A 23,582-nucleotide genomic window follows, 5' to 3' on the forward strand; every position below is an offset into this window, starting at 1 on the left:
TTGGCATCTGACGTTTACCCTTGCAACGCCTAGGAGAAGCCTTCAACTACCCGGACCTGGGCCTAAACACACTTGGGACTTCGGGCTCCAGGTGCCGGCTAAGGAGTTTGTTACTGGTCACTGGCGGCTCGCTTTTAAGCGTTGTGGCTTCTGATCTGTCACCTGTGCCGCAGTTCCGCCGTGCATATGTGTATGCTCCGTACATCGTTGAAGATGTCTGTAGGCTCATGCGCCATATATGTACGTACATATGTATGTATAGCATTCCATCCGGAGTATTTGCCCCTCGTGGCAAAACCGCATGGCATGTGGATCTTGTCAAATGGCGCCGATGTCTTCTATACTGCGTAAGCATTCTTGTCAACAACAGCCCGTACCTTAGTACCTACCTAACCCTACCAGAGGTCGAAATCCGAAGTTGGAAACAGAGATTTTAATTTTGTACACTGTGTTGCAATTGGCTTTCTGGTTATCTAGAAACCAGGGTGCCAGGGTTGACTCTGTAGCGACATGATCGCTGAGAGTGGGACGGACTGGAGCGAGCTCGTGTGGTTCCCCTTCCAACCCCAACCCCGACATCCAGCCTCTAGCCTCCAGACCTCGTATGTCCATCTTTGACAAAATCCACACCTGGCCTGACATGGAAATGTCAAGTCTCGCCTCAAACTACCATGTTTTGCTCGTTCCGTCTATTGTGATGTTGCACTGTCAACTGGTTGGTTACACAAGGAGAGGTAGGTACCAGGTGACAGAAGTGCAAAGGCCTCTTTACTGGCATATTGTCCCAGATAACTGCCTGGCTTTATGCAAGAGAGCCTGCATGAACCACCTCTGATCAGCCGTGGGCCTGCATGCTGTATGAATGCGTACACTACGCTACCCGCTATCCCACGCATACCCAACTAGTGTCATGTACTCGTGGCGAGGTACTCAAGGTGGTCTGCATGATCATTCCCCCGTGACAAACAGGCATTGCTTTTTAGTGCTTGTCCAAAAGCCTGGTCAATGATGCACACAGCACTGCGAGTGACCACGCGGTAACTCCATCTTCTCTTCCTAGTAGTGGGTGTTGAACACCCTCGACGGCACCCATCGTGTCGTCTCACGCCTGTGTAGATCGTTTTCGCAGCCTCAATCCTGAATCCTGAATCCTGCATCCTACTCGATCATTGTCTCTCTCTGATGCAAGACAGTGCTGTTTCTAACATGCAGCTAAATAAGCACTGGTGAGGCACCTGTTTCGGATCCTCCCTGGGTGGACTTTGTTGGTCACACAGCCTAGCTTACCAAGTATTGGATCTATTCCATGTGAGTCGTCAATCTCCTGCAGCCAACTGGCACACAAATCTTGCTAGTCTTGGTGCAAATGCCCCCCAAGCTTTGTTGGAACCTCGAATCATCACATCCCCTGCAGCCAGCCAACAAGTAATAATACAAAATTGGAACATCCATCACAACTACCTGCCTGTCCTATCAGCTCCGGCCATCCGCGAAAAGTCCAGACAAGATAATTACGCAAAAAGGTTGCGACTATCCCCTGTAAATAAGTGAGTACATACATACAGTAGTCAGCTACTAAGAGGTGACTGACAGGACGACCTGCACTGCAAAACAGGAGTAGCACATCTGCAAGGGCGGCATCAATGCCACCAGCGATGGTGTTGAGCCTGCAGTAACAACCGTTGTCACTGCAGCCTCCACCCTTTGTCAACACCTCATGGCCTTGGCTATCCAGGGTACTAACCAGTATTGTTGGTCTGCCCAAGAAGCTCACAAACGTTGAGAATCTTCAGCTTTGTTCAGAAACGGATGTTGGGGCTCTCGTCATCCATCTAAAAGAGAATGATACATGTGACAATAGATTAGTGCTTCAAATGGCCCCCAAGATTGCCAGCATTCGAGCATGATTCGCTGTGTGAGAAAAGGGGTCTCATCCTACCTGCCAAGTTCGGTTGGCTGACAGACATAAGACATATATGTGGTTGTATGCGTACTACAGTCGTAGATAGGTCTCTCAGGGAGAGCACACGACACAACAAGGGTGGTCAAAAACACTCCGAAAACCCACTTTGCCTGTCACGGTCAACCGCAAAGTTTAATGGGATTCTCTTTTGACAGGTGAACTGACCGTCGAGCTGCCGTTGCATCCGCTGCGGCCCAAAGCTGTCATGTTCCCTGCCGAACTCAAGTCACGGGCGGGACGGGTATGGTGGGGAGTATCCGCTGGAGGACAAAGATGATAGCCTGGTCCGTTCCCATCCATGTTCTGATTGCATTCGATACTTCCACACTGACATATGTCTCTCCAGGGTAGGTTCACTGAGAACATCAACTTCGGAAACATCGTGACGGTGCCAGAATCTGTCTTTGAAGCTGATCCTGAACTTTAATACCAACCTTTATGTGTGATGGGTCGTCTGTGTGATTTACCCTGTTGTGAAGTAGCATGCTGGATATCATGGAACAGGTTCGGATAGAGAATATCCTCGTTCTCATGAACCCTTCTGGAAGACGTCTATCCAAAGTACTGGAAGCATGCCTCAACAGAGACAGGTTTCTTCGTTGAACTGAAATGCTGTACCTTGGTAAGGCCGCATAATGGCCTTGTGTCCTTTGGAGTGTGTAGCTGGAAGCATACCTACTTTGTAAAATCTAGAGAGGTCAATGCTCTACAATACTACCTATCTGCACATGCACAAGCCTACAGCCAACGCTGAAAGGCATCTTTTCACATGGCCTACATATCTACCCTACCTCTACTCCAGTTGTCTGGACCATCGTGGTGCCAGCCAATGAGGCTGAGAAATAATCTTGTATCCCACGTGCAAAACTGCCTGTGGTCTGTGCGCCTGAGCTGCCGGAGCTGCCTGCCTAGATGCAATATTATTGAGCCCCGGGAGCCTTTTTCTTAGGCGCTTATAGGCCCCTCGGCCAACAATGCACTTACCCTATGCTACTATTGGCCACCCCCGAATAATGTGTGTGAATCGTGAATTAAAATCTGAATCGTACCCCAGATTTTTGTCTCCAACGCGTTACTGTAGCCTGCAGGTGCATGTGAACGCGTTTCAGTGAATGAGTGACGTGACTGAACTCGATGTCTGCACAGTCTTGAGCTAACATTTCAGATTCTTTTTCATGTCACCACCACTGGACCATCTCCATTGTGTGCACTTGATCTTCTTCTTCGTGCTCTTCTTCTCTTCTCTCATTCATCCTCCATCTATCTTCACTCCTTCATTGCTTCTCATCTAGTCATCACTGCAGACCTCGCAGCGCCCTTCTCTTCACGATGCCAGCTACAAAGAGAAAGGCCGGAGCCAACACCAAGACTGCTGGTGGTAAAAGAGCCCGGTTCGGTGATGTCTCCATCGTTACTGATGCTGAAGAACCGACTCTTCCATCCGCTGGACGGCCAAAGCGAGCATCTGCTAGTAGCCCGCAGTATGCCCCTCCCCGCCGCACACGCCGATCTACCAACAATGAAGACACCACCCCAGCTTCACCTGCTGCGGAGACTCTTACCCCGAAGAAGCGCGGTAGACCGGCCAAGGCCACTGCTGCTAAGCTTGAGACTCCTCCTCCTCCGTCTGTGATTGTCCAAAAGAAAAGAGATCTACAGGCCAAAAGTACCACCGCGATCACATCCAAAAGTAATACTAGTAAGAAACAGGCACAAGACGCAAAGAAGACAGTCAATGGTATGGAGATCTTAGATCAATCAAGATCGATTGCTCATTGCTCAAACTAAACATTTACAGCTCCCAAATCTACCAATACCTCTCCCAAACGTACGAGCAATAAGAACACTTCTATCACGAAAAATAGGCAAGATGCGGAAACTAAATATGAATCTAAGTCTGGACCATCCCAGGAGATGGATGCAGAGAGCGGGGCTAAGGACAACGCTGATCTTACCCATCCAGTGGAGGGAATCGACCAAGACATCCAGTACTGGCTCATGAAAGCTGAACCTGAGTCGCGAATTGAAAAGGGTCATGATGTCAAATTCTCCATTGACGATCTTGCCGCCAAGTCTGAGCCAGAAGGATGGGATGGTGAGTCGCCAAAATTTCCCCCCATAACTGGTTCATTTCACTAACTGACTATAACAAAGGTGTGCGCAATCCAGTGGCACGCAATCACATGAGAGCTATGCGAGCTGGCGATCTTGCGTTTTTCTATCATTCCAACTGCAAGACCCCAGGCGTCGCTGGTGTGATGCGCATTGTCGGGGAACATGAAGTTGATGAGTCTGCCTTCGACCCCAACCACCCATACTACGACGCCAAATCCGACCGCGAGAAGCCAAAATGGGAGCTTGTGCGTGTCGAGTTTGTCAAGAAGTTCAGCGATCTCGTCACACTCAAAGAGCTGAGGTCATATTCACTGCCTGGTAGTGCCTTGCAAAATATGGTCATGCTCAAGCAATCTCGTCTGAGTGTTTCTCCGGTCACTCCAGCCGAGTGGACTTTCATCCTGGAGTGTGCTGGCGAAAAGCCGTCTCTGGGCCACCCAGCACCGCGAGATGGCTATGAGACTGATGTGGATGGTGAGGGAGAAGCTGTTACGGGCGTGGAGGAAACTCTTCAGTTCAATGGTGACAACACTAAGGATCAGGCGCTGTCTCAACACAATGGCCACGTCGTCGCAGGCAAACGCCAAATCATGGAAGGCACTATTGCACTGGCAGGCTTGACGACACTGAAAAAGAAGATGCGGACGGAGACATGACGATAGAGGAGATCAATCAGCCTGGATATAAAACCGAAGCCGACGACAAAGGTGTTCCAGCTGCCATCGAACATACCGCGAAAATTACCAACGGTAATACTATGGCCGCGAGTGAGCAGTGAGTTGGACAGTGCTCATGCCATCTGAACAGATCTGGGAATTACCTAGTCGCGGGGCAATATTACCCATTTTTCGCCGGCTACGAACCAGAGCTGTTGCAGGTAAATTTGACGTTGAACTTTGGATGGAAGTGCCTGGAGAGCCTTGGGTAGTTTTTGAGGTTCACACCATGGCAAAGGCAGTGGTTCCTAAGCCCGAATCAGCATGCTTCCAGATCATGATCTTAAGCCTACTTCTCCAAGCCAAAAAGAAGGCCGATGGAGAGACACAATGGCGGAAGGGATCATTAGCTTGTGAATACGCATTTTTCCCAAGACAGACAATCAAAACGTTTGATTAAGCTATGTACTTTCCCCCTTTTCCCTTTTTCCACCGCTGTAACCATGGCCATCCGTGTTAGAACCCGGGTAATGACAGCTAACTTCCCAGGTAATAGTCCGCGTTGATTCGCGTGGATGATTTCACTCCTAAATCTGCGGTAATCTCTGCCACGGAAAAGTAGTTTCACTCTACCGGACGCAGGGCATATATCCTTACAGGATATAGCTTCAGCTCCTTGGGGAACCCAGTCTGTAAATCCGTCTTAACCAGCCTCAACCCGGCCTCAGTAAACGCAGCTCTCCAATTAGCATCACTCCGCGTGACACTACTGTCATCAGCATCAAAGATATCCGCACCAAATGCATCAGACGATAGGTTTTCCTTGACGACAATCCAGCCTGTGGGAAGCAGGAGAGGGATTAGAGACTTGAAATATGCCACTAATGACGTAAATGATAGATGGTTGAGACACCATTGGTTGAATATCAGGTCATATTTAGGTGAGGATGTGGTGGTGTTTGCAGTGTATGCTGGGGGTAATGTTGGTGTCCAGTCTTGAAGAGGCAGATTCCAGACACGGCTTAGTTGATGGTTCTTAACTAGTGGCGACTCTGGTGCTGTGAGTACAGCGGTAAATTTCTCAATGGGTTCGACAATATCGATGTGTGCGCATAGCGGAGCTAGGAGGTTTAATGTGACGCGTCCAATACCCGCGCCGGGTTCTAGTGCGTGTTGGAATGTGTAGGTGGTGTTGGTATGGGTGTTAGTCGGTGACTGCGACTGCGACTGCGCCTGTGCAGTGTTCTGAATAGGTGATGTTGATGTTGATGTCGATGTCGCGCGTGTTGATCGATTGTCTAATCTGCGTAGTTTCTGGATAAAATTCCGCGAGAACTGGATATCAATGCGTGAAACCTGAGGAAAACCTCCTAGCATGCCATCCACATCCGCACTGATGGATTGCCAATAGGAGATCTGGTCGGCGGTGGAAATTTGAGAGTCGATCGCACTGGGGTCGCTAGTGTCGCTGTTCATGTCCGCGCACTATGAATTGGATTGGAATGCGTGAGAATGGTTTTTTCTTTTTTTACAGCCGAGTTGTTATTGAAGTTGAGGCATGAATGACGATATTTGAATCTCACGTGGACAAGGCTGTGAGCGCCCCTGTTGTGGCTAGCCCAAGCCTTGCAAGCATACGGCGTTCATCCTACAGTATTCGGCCACTGTTAGACATCCACTGATTACCCTCTACAATCATTGTTACACCTACAACAATGATGAGCCACACCTGAGTAGTCTAGGGATATCAAGGAATGAGTTTAGACAGAAATATCAAGATCGGACCAGCCGAGGGTGGCAATGGTCAAAAGTATACGCGAGTTGCAATCCTGTGTTTTAGCTGCCGGCTAGGAGAGTGCCCCAGAGAGAAGTATGATGAGGTGAGTACCCTGGGAAAAGTGCCCTGTAGAGGACAGGTAGGAATCATCAGCACAACACTGAGTCCATCATATTCGCTCATGGACATATGTTTACGGTCTCGATTCTCTTTAATTTGTATTTGAAGTGAATAATAAATATGTATAATAGGTAAGTACCTACGCAAGAGACTCGAGCAACGGAGGCTAAAGACTGAAATGGTAGGCTTAGCCGTGGGAGAGGGGTACCAGGATGTTCAGGCCGGCAGCACTCAGCGAGAGGTCCTCCACACGTGCACAGTGGCCTCTAACAATGATGCGGATCTGGGTATGCGTAGGGCCGGAGGGGCATGGAGGGGTTCTTTAATGGATACCTACCTTTAAGCCTTAGGTACCACCGGGGCCACCCTATGCGTAAACGTCCTGGACTGGATGAGCTGCATTTAGCTTGCAGGGTTCCCCTCCACAATTAAAGATTGCCCCTCGCTCTTGCTCTGTTTACCACCTGTGCCCCTCTTTCGACCTTCCTTATCTGACTTCTCCAATTCGCTTTCCTTCTTATCGACGCCCCGCCTGTTGCGCTTGAGTGGCTTCCTGCTTGTTTCGAAGCTCCGAGGCAGGTGCCTCCCACTTAGCTGGTAGCTCCTACCCCAAAACAGTTCAAGCGAGAGCTCGTGGACAACTGCAAATTCCATGCGCTCATCACCGTTGAACGTCCTCTAAACATTTCCAAACAGGCAATCAATTCCGCTGCCTCATTCATCGTCCCTATCTGCAACACACGACCCTTCTGCCATTGGTCTCTCATTCACCAACTCAAATTGTCCGATTGACAGGGCCCTGTTGTATCTGTGTCATCATCCGGGATCTCTTTGGCCTCGATTAGAATCTCACATCTGTCGTCTTTCCTGCCTTTTTGGGGTCCAGGGTTCGGTGGTTCAGGGCCAACTTCATCTACTGTCTGATCTCTGCTCTCTTTTTAGTATCTTTGATGTTTGTGTCTCTTCTTAGGTCCTCCTTAGTATCATCTAGGACTATCATCATCCCTTGGAAATCCACCAAGTCATTTTCTCCTTTCTTCTCTCCACCATCTCAATCAGTATTCCGCTTCCTCTCCACCATGGCCGATCTCAAAGTCGATCTCACTGCCCCCAATGGCAAGAAGATTACTCTGCCAACCGGTCTATTTATCAACAACGAATTTGTCAAATCAAGTTCTGGTGACAAAATCACTTCGATCAGTCCTACGTGAGCATCCCCACGCCATCCTCTCCATCCTCTCCATAATCCCCCAACTAACCCGCATGCTACAGCGATGAATCCGAGATTGCAACCGTCGAGGCTGGTTCAGCCGATGATATCGATAAAGCTGTCAAGGCTGCCCGGAAAGCCTTCAATGACCCATCCTGGTCCGAACTTCCTGGCACCGACCGAGGCGCTCTCATGAACAAGTTTGCCGATCTCATCGAAGCAAACAAAGAGATCCTCGCCACCCTCGAAACCTGGGACAACGGTAAACCCTATAGCGTTGCCCTCAACGAAGACTTGGGCGAGGTTATTGGCACCATCAGATATTATGCGGGTTGGGCCGACAAAATCTATGGACAGACCATTGACACAACCCCCCAGAAGTTTGCATACACTCTCAAACAACCAATTGGTGTCTGTGGCCAGATCATTCCCTGGAACTACCCCTTGGCCATGGCCGCCTGGAAGTTGGGCCCAGCTTTGGCGACTGGCAACACCATCGTGATGAAACCTGCCGAACAGACACCCTTGTCCATTCTCTACCTCGCAACCCTAATTCCCGAAGCCGGCTTCCCTCCAGGTGTCATCAACATTGTCAATGGCTATGGCAAGGAGGCCGGTGCCGCGCTCGCTGGTCATCTCGATGTCGATAAGATTGCTTTCACAGGATCCACCCTCACAGGCAAACTGATCGCAAAGACAGCGAGTGTCAACATGAAGAACATTACATTGGAGACAGGAGGAAAATCCCCCCTCCTCGTCTTCGATGACGCCGACATTGATCAAGCCGCCAAATGGGCCCATATTGGAATCATGTCGAATCAAGGTCAAATCTGCACCGCCACTTCTCGCGTTCTCGTTCAAGAAGGCGTATATGACAAGTTCGTGGAGAAATTCAAGGAGGTCGTCCTGGCCACCTCCAAGGTCGGAGATCCGTTCGCCGAAGACACTTTTCAAGGACCTCAAGTCACAAAGGCCCAGTATGACCGAGTTTTGTCCTACATTGAGAGCGGCAAATCTGAGGGCGCCACTCTCGCATCTGGTGGTGTTCCCCACACAAAGGTCGGGGACGGAAAAGGTTTCTTCATTGAACCTACCATCTTCACTGGCGTCAAGGACACGATGAAGATCTACCGTGAAGAAATCTTCGGCCCCTTCGTCGTGGTTGCCAGCTTCAAAGACGAAGCTGAAGCCATTGCCAAAGCCAATGACACAACCTACGGCCTCGGCTCTGCCGTTTTCTCCACCAATATTGAGCGTGCCCATCGCGTCGCCGCCAAGCTTGAGGCTGGCATGGTTTGGATCAACTCATCCAACGACTCTGACTTCAGAGTTCCCTTTGGCGGTGTAAAGCAATCCGGTATCGGAAGAGAACTGGGTTCCGCTGGTCTGGAAGCCTACAGCCAAACCAAGGCTGTCCATGTCAATCTCGGACTGAAGCTGTAAATTCCCACACTGACAGCAACATATTTCATGTAATACTGGCAGTGACATCTATACATATCATGATATCCATTTCAGACGTCACCCCACATACTCGCCTCATCTCAACTGGTCATGCTGTCGAAATTGATTGGCACCAGATGATGCCAAATAGCAGAGAACAGGGATTTACCTAAGATGGGAAGTAGTGGTTGACAGTGATTCTGCTATTGCTGGACGCTAGTGGTGCCCGCTGACGCTGACGATTATGATGAGCAAGACAGTCCGCACACAAGCAAATCAACCAACTTCGTAACCAGACACAGAACCAAAACAAGAATATAGCCCGGCCTATCCACATAGCAGCAATTTGAATCCGACCTTCCCCCAAAGTGTATTACCACCAATGACTCTGCTCTTCATCAAGCCGTTCCATTTTATTCACGCTCATCCTCTCGCTCAGCATCCCCAATCAATGTGCTGTCATCGTTGAGGCAAAGAAATCTATTCCCTCCTCAATGGACTGGCAACAACTGGCTTAAAGCCCAACGCCGCACCCATAGTCCTCCTCCTCCCGTCCCTCGCATTACCATTACCCTTGGCGTGATTCATCTTGACTTGGAATTTCTTCATTTCACCTCGATGTGCTTCTGGAGTTTGGGATTCGCTCTCCGGTTCGTCAGCATCATTGGACAATTTCGACGACGCGGCACGCTTTTCAAACAATCCTTGGTTGAATTGCTTTGGTGGCGCACTCATCTGAATCAAGTCTCGTCCTTTGGCCATCAGATATGGTGTGAGAGGCGTGGCCGCTGTTCTGGGGTCGTAGTCCACGTCGAGAGATACTGTGGGTTGAGGCGTCGAGGTCTGAGCTTCGTGAGTCGCAAGACCAGGCGATGTCAACAATGAAGTTTCTTCATCTTCATCTTCGCCATGGAATGAGACATTGCTTGTTCTCTTGCGATGGCTAGACATCAACGCGCCAATGTCAGCGGTTTCACCGCCAGCGCCGATCGTGGCAGCGGTGGGTGAGTCGTATGTTGACGAGATCTCTGTATCATCGGCGAGCCCACTATCACTCTGTGGGGTACCCGTCTCCATTTCGCTTCTGCCTCGAACTGGTGTGTTGATGAGATCAAATTTCATCTCAGGTGTCCATCTTGCATATTCGTCACTAACGCTACGCCGAACGTTCTTCTTCGCACTCAAGCTGCCATTGGCATTCATCAGCATCCTCGGCTCCATGCTCTTGCGTCGTCGTGAGCCGCCACGAGGTAAAATACCCGTGTCAACTGCATAGTCAGCTTCATCAAGCCACTTGCCTTCACGTTCACAGTCCAGAACCCATCCCACGCGAACGCATAGGACTTGACCTTTGGCATCGCGGACCTTTTCCAATGTACGCTTGCCGCCGTCCTTGTACACCACATGCGTGATGCCGATAGGGGCTTCTGTAGAGGCTTTGTTCGGTCCAGCTGCCTGACTGGCTCGAGGATTCCATTTCCACTCCTTCACGCAACGTGCTCCCATGCTGGTGAGGAGGTCCACAAAGATGCCCGACGCATCAGCGCCTTCACTAGTGTGGGCGTCAACGTGAACGATCGCACCACTTAGTATACCATCCTCAACAGGCTTGAGCGGTGTCCGACTGGGAAGAGGTGTCTTAGCCGGGGTTTTGCTTGCCACTAGCGTGCTGGGAGTCTTGGGCTTTGCAGCCGCAGAAGGAGTTTTCAAGGAGGATGCGCGAGCTCGAGATGGAGTTTGTGTTGGTGTTGCATCTGTGCGGCTTTTGCTCGACTTGGTGCTCATGGCATAATGTGGCGTGGATGATTCGTTGGATTTTGCAGATGACGGAAGCACACTTCGTCTCTTGGATGCTCCTGCAGGAGTTTTGAAGAATGTTGAGCCGATTGTTATAAGCGTGTCATCTGGTACAGTTTTGTTGTTGACCAAATTATCCTCTTCTTGCTCGACATCATCTGACATGAGCTCGTCACTTGGCAGTTCGATCCCATCAAGCGTGCTGTCGCCGAAGTCATCGATTGCGAAACTTGTCTGACCAGGTGTGGTGACAGTACTGAAGAGAGACTGTGCTGGGCTTGGAGCGGCACTGCGAATGTGTCTGTGAGGCGACGAAAATACTTCCATCTTGCCCTTGGGAGTTTCCAGAAGGCCTGGCGCCGTAGCTAGGACATCAATGTTGTTACCAAGACTGCGACGTTTATTAACGAGCGAACCAGCCGAGGATAAAGATCGTGCTCTCTTCTTGGACAGTTTGATGGGTGATTCCGCGGGTATGTCTCCTTCTGGCCGGAGGGGTACTTTGGATACAACTGTGTTGACAAAGCGCGGTAGGACGAGGTTGGGTCTGATTGGGGTCACATTGAAGTCGATGGCTTCAACATCATTCAAATCAGGTTCCCGTTCAATGGATTCGTGTTGCTCGCAATCTTCAGGCATGCCAGCATCTTCTTTGGCGGGAGACACTGACTGTTGTCTGTCGATTAGAACCGTGGGCACCGTCTCATCATCGACATGCTCTTCGTCTCCTTGATCTTGAGAGGCTTGATCAGCAGAGTCTTGCTCATCTACGGTCGCATTCTCGTCGGCGTAGATCTGGTCTGACGAGGATGTCAGAACCGAAGGCTCTTCATCAACCGTGCTAAGCTCTAGACCGGATCTACCAGATTCAGTGCTCTCAGCACCGTTGTCTGTGATGGCAGACTCTGGGACATCCCTCTCGACGTTTGCTTGAGCAAGCTGCTCGGCTTCATCTGCAAGGGTAGCGAAATCGACCATAGCTGTATCAGAAGCTTTTGTGAACTTGATCAGGTCCGTGGTGAGTTCACCTGGGGCATCCTCACCGTGTTCGGATTCACTCTCATCGTCTTCAAGCTCTGGCGAGGCTGAGAATTCGCAAGCTCGATGCGCCAGACTTTGGGGTTGCTCCTCTCCCGCATCTGACACGAGATCGTGAAGGTCTTCATGATTGAAACCCTCGCCATCCTCGCGACTTTGATTGTCATCGTAGAATTCCTGTGCCGCAATGCCATCTGCGAAGAAATCAGGATTTGCAGGACTACCCACGACCGACGGACCAAACGAAACTCTGGAGGCATGCGACTTTCGCTTCTTGGCTGACCGGCCTGGCGTCTCCTGTCGATCTATCTCAACTGAGCCTTCGACATGCACGCGCGCCAGGGGAGAGAAGAGACCATGGGATTGAGCAGCGATCTCACTAGCTTTGACTCTATTCTGCGGGCTAGAAGCCTTCCAACCACGCATCTGATTTGTTAGAGGAGTGAATCCCATGTTCCGCGCTGCGCTGGGGGGAGCGATGCCGGATGACAGGCGGGAGCGTGATGTGGATTGGTTCAGACTCGACCGGAAAGTGTTTCTGATGTTTCGAAGATCTGGAGTTTGTTCGGCGAGAAGCTCGTCTTCAGAGTCTTGGTCGACATCCCTCAGCCGGCTGAAAAGTACATTAGACAGTCTGGGCGCAGGGTGTGGGACCTTGTGGTGGATGATAGACTCGTCGTTCTCAGAGCCTTGAATGGAGCTCGAGTCGGATGGGGCATCAGACTCCTCGTGCTCAGAGACATCGTCATCCTCAACGTCAGGATCTGCAAGAGTCTCATCAGGATCAATTGGCTGAGGTGCAACGGCAATCTCCATAGGCTCGATGACCAACTCCTCGGCTTGTTCCTCCTCTTCGGAATCATCAACAACATCTTGAGGAGTGGGCAGTGTGCTTTGACGCTGAACTGGGCTCTCAACGACTGGTTTCACCTTGTCAACTTTGAGTGGGCTGCGGACATTCAGGACAGACTGGTCGAAATCAAGCAACGCAGCTTCTTGCACCAATTCATCCTCATTCAATGTGTACACTCTGCCGGAACGGTGTGGGGACATCGATGGACGGAAATGAGAGGTGACCTCAATGTCAAGATCTCCAGGACTTTTGACTGCGCTGGCTGGGGATGCTGTTGTGTAGTGCTTCTTCTTCGGAGATGGCGAAATACGCGCTGGAGTCTTCTGTTTGGAGGGCGAGAAGAGCCGTCGCGCAGGAGAGGATAAAAGAGGAGCTCTCGAGGGTGATTTGGAAAGTTTTATCGCTGATGGGGGGAAAATTGAGACATCTGTCAACCCTCGCTTAGGAGACTGGAGTAGGACTTGGTTTTTCGTAGAAGGGAAGAGTGACGAGGCTGGCTGGTTGAAGTCCTGAACTTGTCTAAAAATGGACACCCCATCTGGTGCTCGTCTTGGGGATTGATCATAAACTTCCTTTGTAGGGGATGTTGGATTACGTCGCGCAGGGCTGAGGAGACCTGGAACCTCCGGGTTGGCGATTGCGTCTGGAGATGGGGAGCGAGCGCTGAGAGAAGGACCAAAGTCCAGCTTCCTGACTGGCGACATGGGTTTGGCTGCTGAGCTGATCACATTGCGCTTCGGTGAGCGACTGAGGTCACGAACTGGAGTTTTAGCGCCTGCAAGTTCGTCTTCATCCTCTTCGCTGTCGGAGATGGAAGCCTTTGCGACTTGGGTGATCTTCTTGGGCGTCAATGCTCTCTGTTGGATCTTTTCCCCGGTGTCGTTGGCTGGTTCTTCAGATTCCACGGCGGCCTTTGCTGCTGCACGACCCCTTGCCGACTTGGCTGCAGCGGTCGTAGCAGGTTTACGAACAGGCCTAGCCTTGATACCCTTTGCTGCAGGCTCGGATTTCTTGCTAGCCGGTCCAAAAGCCTTCTTTGTAGACTTTAAAGGGGGTTTGATATTCTCCTTCTCATCCTCGTCATCGGGAAGATCCTGGAATGTGACCTTCTTGCGAGGTGGCGCCACAAGCATGGTTGGCACAGCACTAGCAGCCGATGCAGTCGAAGTGGCTCGAGCACGAGTTTGTCTGGTAGAGGGGGCAGGTGCATCAACCTCTGTAGGATCGTCGATGGGGTTTTCCTTCTTCGGCCTACCCCGTGATTTCAGGGCCGGAATCGACTGGACACTTTCCATATCCTTCTCAGCTGTATTTGCCCGAGGCCTGCCTCGCTTCTTGGGTAAAGACTCAGATACAGTTATGGTAGCTTCTTGTTCTGGAACGCTGTCAAGAGCGTCTTTCTTGGTGGTGCGCTTACTGCGAGAAGAAGCGGTAGTTTTGGTGCTGGCCGGCTTGTCCTTCACGCGGGAGCTAGCAGTGTTGACTTTCTTGGTCTCTGGCTCTGCGACTTCTATCGTGTTACTTCCGCGGCCGTCCATTGGTGTGACTCGGACACGTCGTCTGGGGACTGCGGCTAACGTGGAGGTAGTGGCAGCAGGTTGTGTTCTCGAAGATCGTGAGGTGGTCCGAGTTGTCGAGGGCGCCAGAGGCTCGACAACAGCAAGCTCGTCCTGATCTGTTTCGGCTTCGCTAACCGGCTCTTCTGCTGAAGGAACAGCTTTGGCTCTGGTGGATCGTGCCGCTGGCCGCGCTGGCTGTTTGGTAGTTGCTGTGCTAGAGGTCGATCTCTTGGTAATTCTAGATTTCGCCTCGGTATTCTTAGTAGCGGACGTGGTGGGAATAGAGGGTTTGCTTGTTGTTCGTCGCTTGGGTGGTTCGGCGATGGTAGTAGTAGGTTCTGGGGCTGCGGCTTGAGCGCGAGTAACGCGTCGAGGCTTCGCCGGACTGGCGGCCTTTCGAGGCGCCATTGCGCGAAGATGTCGATCTTATTGGGTATAGATGGATGCGGTGTCGATATGAATCGCTGGGAGATGTTGCAATGCCTGGTTGGTTCAAGCAAGGGACTCTCCCTCAACCAACAGATCCGAATGCTGTTAGTCTCGTATAAGTGCGTCGAGTTGTTGGGGTTTTGACGATAGGGCAAAGCCGGTCGACAAGTGTTTCTTAGATACCTAGAGTTAGTTGTTGGTGGCGTTGAACGAGGAGAATATTGCGAATGGGAATGTAGATGAGTGGTTGAAGGGATCAGTCGAGGTTGTTGTTGATTGTCCCAATGTGGAAGGAACAACATACGACACGTGACTTTGGATGGTTATGATTGGTTCACCGATATGATCAAGAAATGTCACTGTCTGTTGAGAGCATCAGCATTGATACCCACTCACAACTACTATGAACACATGACGCAAGACTTTCGACATGTACAGGCTTGGAGCGTTCTGTAAAATTTACTTTATTTATGGTGTCTATACGGGACAATAACATAGTATATGTACCGCGAATTATCTATGTCCACCCATATCCAATAACTCCTACTATTATAATCTGGACTTCCTTGATACCTAGCAACTCAAGTCATAAAGAGGTGTTGTTGGAGGGGGTGTTCCGGCACCGACCAACCCAAAACTGGGCTCGGCACCAGTGTCCTGAAGAATATACCACCAGGTGTTAACACCAGTGGCGAAGGCATGACAGGCCACATCGTCATAGTAAGTCTTTGCGTTATCGATGGATGCGACGGCTTGGTTCGACGAGGGACCGGAAACAGGCCAGCCAGTTTCTGTGATCCATACGGGTTTGCCCTGGCTGGCGGCGACGGTCAATTCGTAATCATCCCAGAAGGTGGCATTGGCATTTTCGATCGAGTTGGCTTTCTGCAGAGCGAAATGAAAAGCGTTAGTCAGTGCAAGAGATCTAGGGAAGGTGGAGCAAAACGTGGGAAGGGAGAGTAACTCACGGTGGTTTCGTAGTAAGGATAGGCATCGACACCTAGAAAGTCGCAGGCGGCAATCAAAGCATCTTGGCTCGAGTTGGTCCAGACATTGTATGTGTCGACGTGGCCAACGAGCTTGTCAGAGGCACTGGTACCAGAAATGGCGCTGCGAACTTGGCCGATGTAATTGACAAGGACGTCAGGGCCAACACCCACGCCTGCATTGTTAGCTACACCAATAGGTGTGATACGGTACACGTCCTCGGAGCCGACGCTGATGCCAGCAATGAGGTCGGTGAAAGCGGTGCCGTATTGGGCAATGGCAGCATTCAGCGCAGCAAGTTCGTTCTGGAAGATGGCGTCACCAGCCGAGGCCCAGAGACCTAGGAGTAGAGAGGTACCGGTGCTAATGGCGGCAGGAATAGCAGAGATGGGTGTGTTCGTGGTGCCATCCTGGATCATGGTGTACAGTCTCGCTGAGGTGTAGCTCGAGCCCGCAAGGTTCTTTGCTGAGTTGAATTCGCCTTCGAAGGCAGCTTGGTCGCGGCCAGTCGAGCCATAGTTGAAGCCTTTATAAGCAGCGAAGGTTGAGGGAAGTGTGGCAGCGAGGGCCAGAACTGATGAAGCACGCATGGTGTAGATAAATTCGACTACAAGTGAATGCGTCGTGGAATGATGGAATAAAGAACGAAAGATGGTATAGAAGGAAACAAGAATGATTAGAAGTTGTATATATTCAGACGCAACCAATACCAGAAAAGTCGCAGTCTATAAAAGGAACCATGGAGATCAGACACAGGATCTGTGGTGTCAGTGCTGAAGAAAAAAATAGCTCTCGGGTGGCGGCGATTCCATCGGTCGTTGAAGATGGGTCTGAACCGGGGTTCAGGCTGTACATCGCAGAACATTGGATGCTGACGAGACCTTGTCCTTGCGACCATGCGGTTGTGACGAGTACAAGCCTTACGCCAGCAGAATAAGACTGGGACCCTGTCACCCCAGTCAAAGTCTAGAGGTACTGAAGAGGCATTGCCGGTAGCGAGGGAGAGAGAAATGCTCCCATCCGACAGGCCATCGCAGAAACCCTGGATGGGTCGGAAGAGCAGAGCGTGACGTACCTGCGTAATGCATGGATCAAGAGATCGAACTCTGGTGGGCCGTGTACTTGTAGGCATAGGCTGAATGCGACTTGCAGGTCCAAGCATGCGTAAGCTTTTGTGCTTGGAAGAGTCTTCCTTGTTCAGGCCCGCATGTGAAACTCGGCCATTGACTGTCGCGGGGAGGGCATGGAGGGGTCCCACCTCGATGGCTGTGTGGGTGATTATTATTGAGTGAGCCTAACTCAGGTGTACGTGAAGTGTGCATTGGGCAACAATGTTGGATGGGATGGCGATTCTTGGTCAGTCTTGACCTACCATCTCTGTTGGACTGCTGATTCCATCCCTACCAAACATGTGGTATGAGGTATGAGAATTGACAATGGAAGAAAAGAAAAAAGAGGCGAAAATCGCAACTGCGTGTGCAGTCTTCCAACTCGCCTCTACAACTTTACAGAGAAACATTAACGTCAAGAAGGTTGGGCTTTCACGTGAGGATTGTATTTCGTCCCATGACATCAGAATTGAAGATGGGAGACAGAGTACAAGGTGGAGGGCTGTTTCTACCTCGACATTCAAGTCATCCTACAACTTCATGCCTAAGGCCTTGTGGACCTTCATGCTCTGTCGAATACTCAAGTCGAGCATAATCTCCTCGCTTCCACCGGGAATCTTGTATGCAAGGGTGTCCCGATACAAGCGCTCGATCTTGGCTCCCTGACCGCCCCGGGAGTATGCTAGACCACCAAAGATCTGAGCAGCCTCCTTGGTACAGAATTCAAATGTCGTGGTCGCCTGGGCCTTGAGACCTGCGATGGCTCCACCCAGTCTCAGCATGGCCTCGGTTTCGTTCATCTTCTGGCATTGATATACAATGTTTTCCAGCCACGATGAGGTCGCTTCAATTTGGCGTGCCATGTGGGCGAGCTTCAGTCGAATCACTGGGTGGTCGATCAACTTCTTGCCAAATGTCTTTCGCTTGGATGCGTATTTGACCGATTCCTCAAAACAAACTCGAGAAAATCGTGTGCACTGGATGATAATTCCGATTCGTTCGTGATTGAAGTTGGTCATGATCACTGTAGTCTCCGTCAGTCGCTGGTCCATGAACATTTGGCTCGAGTCTCTTTACCTTGGAAGCCCTTGTTGGGCTTGCCCAGCACATTCTCAACGGGCACTTTAACGTCTTCAAATGTAATATATGTCGTGCCACTGCTCCACACTCCCTGGCAGTCCATACGTCTGGTGCTGACCCCCTCGGATCGTTCAATGAGGAGAAGACTCACTCCTCCCATGCCTGGTCCACCGGTTCTCACGGCCGTGGTGAAGTAATCACACCAGATACCGTTGGTGATCCACTTCTTCTCTCCATTGACTGTTTTTGATGCAAGTCAGCCTTATGTAGTTTGTTACTGGGGAACGGGACTCGAGTCCCCCCCATTGGACTTACCGATATAGTGTTTTCCATCTTCACTCAACTTGGCTTCGCAGGTAAGATTGGCGACATCAGAACCGGCATCGGGCTCAGTGATGGCCAGACAGATGCGCTTGTCACCAGAGAGAATTCCTGGCAGAATGCGTTCCACGAGTTTCTTCTGACCGTACTTGACCAGTGGTGGGCATCCGATTCCGAAGCCGCCCAACAAATTCCAGACGAGACCTCCGGAGCCTGTCCTCGAGAGCTCATCGGTCAGGAGCATTTCATGAAACAGATCCCACTTCTCAGGGGGAACGCTCTTGACGGTGTTCTTGACCAGGTGTTTGGGGTACTTGACACCAAGAAGACCAGCCAGATAGCCACGTTCACCGCATTGTTTATAGATTGACTCGGGCACACGCTTTGTCTCATCCCATTCGGTCACATAGGGTTCGAGTTCGGTCTCAACCCATTCTCGCACTTCGGCTCGAAGCGCAGCATGGGTCTCGTTGTAGTATGGGGAGTGGTACTAGCAGAATCCATCAGCACACTTGCGCAAGAGTTTTTAGTCTGTCTCAATGACTCACTCCTTGATACCAGTTGGGGTCGCCGAATGGAATCAGAGAGCCATAGGGGTCGAGGGCTTCGGCCTCCTCATGAGCAGCAGGGCCCGGCGCAGGAGCAACGGTGCCAGACTCTGCTTGAGGGACTACCTTTGGTGTCTTCTCCTGTGGAGGCGGGGTGGCGGGGGGTGTGGGTGGTGCGGCCGCCTTCTTAGAATCCAATGAACCAACATGCAACTTTGACTTGAACTTCTTGAGAATTCCCTCATTGTGATATTTCCAGAACTGCTTCGATGCGTCTTTTCCAGCCACTCTTTGGAGGACTGTGAGTCTGTGTTAGTGGATTGGACGGGTAGAACATTGCTCGTGACCAGCAGATTGTGATGGCTTACTCTTTTTTCCGCCTGTATCAAGTTAGCCAGAGTTTAGCAATGAGGAGTAACATGGCAACCTACCTGGATGCTCGTCCTGAAATTTAGTCAAGTCATAGACATCTTCATCGACAATGATGTACAGGTTGTCGGCCTTGTTGTGTGTTGCCACATCGGCGGCCGAGAATGTTTTGGACATGGTGGATTCGGAAGGTGCGGATAAGCAGGTGCAGCGAGCAAGACAAGGAAGGCACAGAAATAGTATCTCGACAATTCAAAGATGGCAATGACAAAATAGTAGCATACAATAGGCAGAAATGGAGAATCTCTGGATACAATTGTGAAGAAGAAAGAAAGAGTGTGATCAGTAGCAGCAATAGTAGGCAGTCGGTCAAACCAGAGTAGAATTGAGGTATCCAAGGGGTGGCTTTCACATGTCAATGCTGTTTGCCTGTGCTCAGGTCTTGTCAATAATAATCATCAGCATCATTATTATTGCCCAGAAGACGCATAGCTGCTCCTTTCGGCGGCCCGAGGCCCTGGATAAAGCGACCTCTCGGAGTGTTCTTTGCGTGTTTCGGGGTGCGTCTAGGCTATGCTTCCCCACATGCTGCCGCAAGAATCAATCCACGGAGCCCCGTGAGCCCCCGGAAGCCACCAAAGTGGCAGCCCATGACGCAGCTGATGACTTGGGCCTGGAATGCGAGTGTCGCGATTGGCTGAATCAAGGGTCAGATGATCTGCCAACACCTGCATCACTACGGAGTAGGCCTTCCTAATTTCCAACATTCGAATGCCGAGGTACTTTGGTTCCCGTGACCTGGCTTCGACACCACACGATATATGAACAATACTGGCTAATTGCCCAGACCTGGAGAAAATCAGAAGCACATGCAAATCTCTCACATTATTAGAATCGCAGTTGTATGCATGCACATAGTTGTTTGATCCTGCCGGGGGAATACCAACTCTTAGGATCAACTGTCATCCTCCCTACACAATCTCAATCTTGACACGTGATCCCATTACCGCTATACACCTCCTTAGGTCCTCAATCCCTACGGGAGTCATGTACTCTTGATTCGATTGTTTATTCACCACCGCCTGCTGCTCCAGTGTTGGCTCTCTCTCGCAATCTGCGACCCTCCATGAGACCTCGAAGCCCTCGCTTCTGAAGTCCAATCACCGAACTCAAATCTCCCGTCCACATCTCTCGATTCTCTCCATCTCCTCGTCCTCCCGCTCCTCCACTCTCTTCCAGCGGAGAATTCTCATTATCTGTGTGCGACACATCCGTCGAGTTGGACGCCGATGTTGCCGTCGATGCCGAATCCGTCGAGTTTGTCTTTGTGTGTCCTCGTTTCTTGACCTCTTCGAACCCAGAGTCCAGTTTCAGTCCGGCTGTCTTGGACGACAACGAAGGGTCACCGATAGTTGTAGCCTCGCTCTCTCGTCGGCCCATGCCCGGCAGACTACCAACCATCGCGCCAACAAGCCCTCTGCCTCCACCGGCTGCCATTGCTGCCGCATTAAACACTGCCGCAGAGTTTCGTCCCTCCGGCACTTCATGTAGTCGTTCGACGGTTGCTTCCAGTAGGCCATCAACTTGATATGATCGAGCCATCTGAAGCAACGAGCACAGCGACTGAGGCGTGCACAGTGTTGTCCCAACGGGCGGGAGTGACGATGTGTACAAGAAGTGCAGTAGCAACTGAATAGTGGATGGCATGTGCGGGAGATATAGCTGGCGAGGTCGATTTCTTGCCGGGACGGACACTGTGTTGGGTAGCTCCACCAATGTTCGAGTCGTCGACCTGCTCACTGATCGTTGCGAGTCCAAACTTCCATTGGCCCCTACGCTTTGTCCACCCGTCGGATATCCGTTGGTGATGCTTGGTGTGATGGTGACCGAAGAATTTCGACTTGTTTGCGATCGAGCATTGGGCCGCAACATAGTAGCGTCCGACAGATTTGTACTCTCGTTCGTCGAGGCCGATTCTGTCAGCAGCTGATTGAAGTACGGGCCCCAGCGACGGGACAAAATGTAGGAATTGCAGGGAATCTTCTCTCCACCCAGAGCGACAATGTCCATGTCGCATAGTTCGATCAAGCCCAACGCCGCTTGCCCCAATTGTTCCGCCGTAGTATTGAAAGGTCGACCTCCCGCCAACTGCGTGGGAAGTCCAGACTGGAGAGATAAAGGCACAGTCGGTGCAGAGACCGACACATAGCCCGAAGTTGGGTTGAGCTTTCGGGGGTTGTCGTAGAGGCCAAACGCTTCCAATTCTACCATGCAGACGTGGCTAAAGTTGACCCTGCGGTGGTTGTAATCGTCGACAAGACTTCGCTTGCGGTGGCCTAGAATGACAAAGGTATTCCTTCTATTCCACAAGATGCCTCGGTTCCAACTTCCCTGGGAAAAGATTGAGCCATTTGTATCGATCCGTGTCCACGTGAGAGTTTTCAAATCCAAGGCCCACAGCGCATACTCATGCTTGGAAGAAGTCAAGTATGTGCCACTAACCACAAAATGACCATCTATGATGCCGCCATTAGGGAACCGTAGTCCGGGCGGAGACACTGAGCCACTCATGGGCTTTTCCACCAGTGTCCCGTCAGGATGCCGTACCTGGAGCTCCAATTTCACATCCAGGAAATTGTAGTTCGAATAGACCAGCATGGACGTTCCTGGTCTTGAATTCGTTCGTTGTGCCTGCGTGTCATTCAAAGGGACCCCTCGTCCAATTAATTCAGCAGTCAGCCCTGTCATAGGCGCCACCATGCTTTTGTATGCACCACACTTTCGATCCCACGAGGTGGTGCTGGTCCATTTCAAACTTCGAAGGTTGAATACGCTGATTTGTTCAATGTAGTTGTTGGTGCTATCCTGGCCCCCTACCACAACCATCTCGGCTCCTCCACTACCGTCAATCTGGACGCCCAGTGTGCCCGAATGCGGGTCTGAGGAGGATGGGTTATGCTGGATGGCCGACATCGGCGCATTGGCTGATGTGAAGACCGCAGACGAGGGCAAGACAGCTGCACAATGCGCGTACCTCCCCTGAGGGTTGTCTGAGGCAGATATCAACGTCCATGTCCGGGTTGGCACGTCAAAGACATGGATATCTGACATGACCACAACCTCGGGTTGTGGATCAGCAGCAGCTTTGGCATTCAGTGGTCCGCTTGAGTTTCGAATGTGTGGAGACGGTGACATGCCTCCATAACAGACCAACTTCAGATCGCCCAACGCACAAACGCTGTGGAAATAGCGAGGAGGAGGAATGTCACCTTGTGCATCGATCCTAACCCAGTGGCGCGAGATCAGGTCTAGCTCATAAAGATCCGATGTCAATTGAGGTCTTGTTCGAGAATGCAAGCGACCCCCAAAAACGTATAACTTGTCTCCCAAGATAGTGGTAGTAGCCCCAACACGCGCGTGCGGTTCCTCACCTGTGGTCCTATGCACATTACAGACGAGACCTGATAAGTTTGTAGGGGCGCTGCCCTGTTGAGATGCGGTTTGACTTATGCCGGCGCTCCCTGCAGGGCCATTTCCATTTGTAGTGGGCTGCGAAGTGGCAACGCCTCCTTCATTGCTGGCTTCAGATGCCACTAGGCTGACTTGGCTGCCATTCATATCGGCCTGCTGTCGAGGCGCAATGGGCAGCTTATTTGCACCTGTGTCGGAAACCTCTGAACATGAGGCGGCACCTTGGTTGGCTGATGAAAAGGCCGAATCAGGAACTCTGGGCTGATTAGGCTGTGTCAATAGTGATACTTGCGGCGTGTCGTCCTTCGAGTCCTCGGGAAGATGCGATCGAGATTCTGAGGAAAAAGGCTGAGCAAAATCAGGAATGACTATGGGAACATGTCGTGGCAGTCGCGTTACATTCGTAGATTTGGTCACAGGATCCGAAACATGTTCATGGGTTGGCAAGGTCAAGTTTTGATATTTCGTAATGTCAATGGGGATGTGCCGTGGTCTAGGTGGGGAAGATTTGTCGTCTACTCCAGAGGGTGAGGCCGACTGCGGCCAGGTTGATGGAAGACTGGTAGAAATTAATCCAGTGGGGCTGGTTGTCGCAGGAGGTGGCGTGGGAGGCCAACTCTGTTCGTCAGGTGATGGAGGATCGAGATGTGAAGAATGAAATCTAGCAGTGGGTTGTTCGGGTAGTGATGCTTGCTTCGTGGAAGTCTTACGGCCAAATCTAGCCATCATTATCAGTC

At 51.0% G+C, this 23,582-nt stretch overlaps 7 protein-coding genes across 7 annotated transcripts; 2 read left to right on the forward strand and 5 right to left on the reverse strand.

Annotated features, from left to right (window-relative positions):
- Nucleotides 1-3,292: 3,292 nt before the first annotated feature.
- Nucleotides 3,293-4,734, forward strand: PV10_02349 (uncharacterized protein; the record flags this gene model as incomplete). The annotated part of the gene is made up of 3 exons (XM_016366653.1): nt 3,293-3,701; nt 3,762-4,058; nt 4,118-4,734. The coding sequence occupies 3 exons, from the start codon at nt 3,293-3,295 to the stop codon at nt 4,732-4,734; spliced, it is 1,323 nt and encodes a 440-aa protein (XP_016226171.1).
- Nucleotides 4,735-5,201: 467 nt separating this feature from the next.
- PV10_02350 (uncharacterized protein) lies at nt 5,202-6,260 on the reverse strand. The gene has a single exon (XM_016366654.1). It carries the CDS (start codon nt 6,208-6,210, stop codon nt 5,359-5,361), a length of 852 nt encoding a protein of 283 aa, XP_016226172.1. The 5' UTR covers nt 6,211-6,260; the 3' UTR covers nt 5,202-5,358.
- A 1,037-nt stretch (nt 6,261-7,297) lies between these two features.
- On the forward strand, nt 7,298-9,649 carry PV10_02351 (uncharacterized protein). Its single transcript, XM_016366655.1, has 2 exons — nt 7,298-7,838; nt 7,904-9,649. Exons 1-2 carry the CDS (start codon nt 7,582-7,584, stop codon nt 9,282-9,284), a joined length of 1,638 nt encoding a protein of 545 aa, XP_016226173.1. The 5' UTR covers nt 7,298-7,581; the 3' UTR covers nt 9,285-9,649.
- PV10_02352 (uncharacterized protein) lies at nt 9,431-15,198 on the reverse strand. The gene has a single exon (XM_016366656.1). The coding sequence runs from the start codon at nt 14,937-14,939 to the stop codon at nt 9,765-9,767; it is 5,175 nt and encodes a 1,724-aa protein (XP_016226174.1). The 5' UTR covers nt 14,940-15,198; the 3' UTR covers nt 9,431-9,764.
- A 197-nt stretch (nt 15,199-15,395) lies between these two features.
- Nucleotides 15,396-16,744, reverse strand: PV10_02353 (uncharacterized protein). The gene is made up of 2 exons (XM_016366657.1): nt 15,929-16,744; nt 15,396-15,845 (listed from the first exon to the last, which is right to left on the reverse strand). Exons 1-2 carry the CDS (start codon nt 16,535-16,537, stop codon nt 15,534-15,536), a joined length of 921 nt encoding a protein of 306 aa, XP_016226175.1. The 5' UTR covers nt 16,538-16,744; the 3' UTR covers nt 15,396-15,533.
- A 736-nt stretch (nt 16,745-17,480) lies between these two features.
- On the reverse strand, nt 17,481-19,745 carry PV10_02354 (uncharacterized protein). Its single transcript, XM_016366658.1, has 6 exons — nt 19,437-19,745; nt 19,374-19,385; nt 19,006-19,304; nt 18,452-18,947; nt 18,134-18,376; nt 17,481-18,080 (listed from the first exon to the last, which is right to left on the reverse strand). Exons 1-6 carry the CDS (start codon nt 19,549-19,551, stop codon nt 17,587-17,589), a joined length of 1,659 nt encoding a protein of 552 aa, XP_016226176.1. The 5' UTR covers nt 19,552-19,745; the 3' UTR covers nt 17,481-17,586.
- A 697-nt stretch (nt 19,746-20,442) lies between these two features.
- On the reverse strand, nt 20,443-22,992 carry PV10_02355 (uncharacterized protein; the record flags this gene model as incomplete). The annotated part of the gene is made up of 1 exon (XM_016366659.1): nt 20,443-22,992. One exon carries the CDS (start codon nt 22,990-22,992, stop codon nt 20,443-20,445), a length of 2,550 nt encoding a protein of 849 aa, XP_016226177.1.
- Nucleotides 22,993-23,582: the final 590 nt, after the last annotated feature.

Source organism: Exophiala mesophila (genome assembly GCF_000836275.1).
Source record: "Exophiala mesophila strain CBS 40295 unplaced genomic scaffold supercont1.2, whole genome shotgun sequence".
NCBI classification, from domain to species: Eukaryota; Fungi; Ascomycota; class Eurotiomycetes; order Chaetothyriales; family Herpotrichiellaceae; genus Exophiala; species Exophiala mesophila.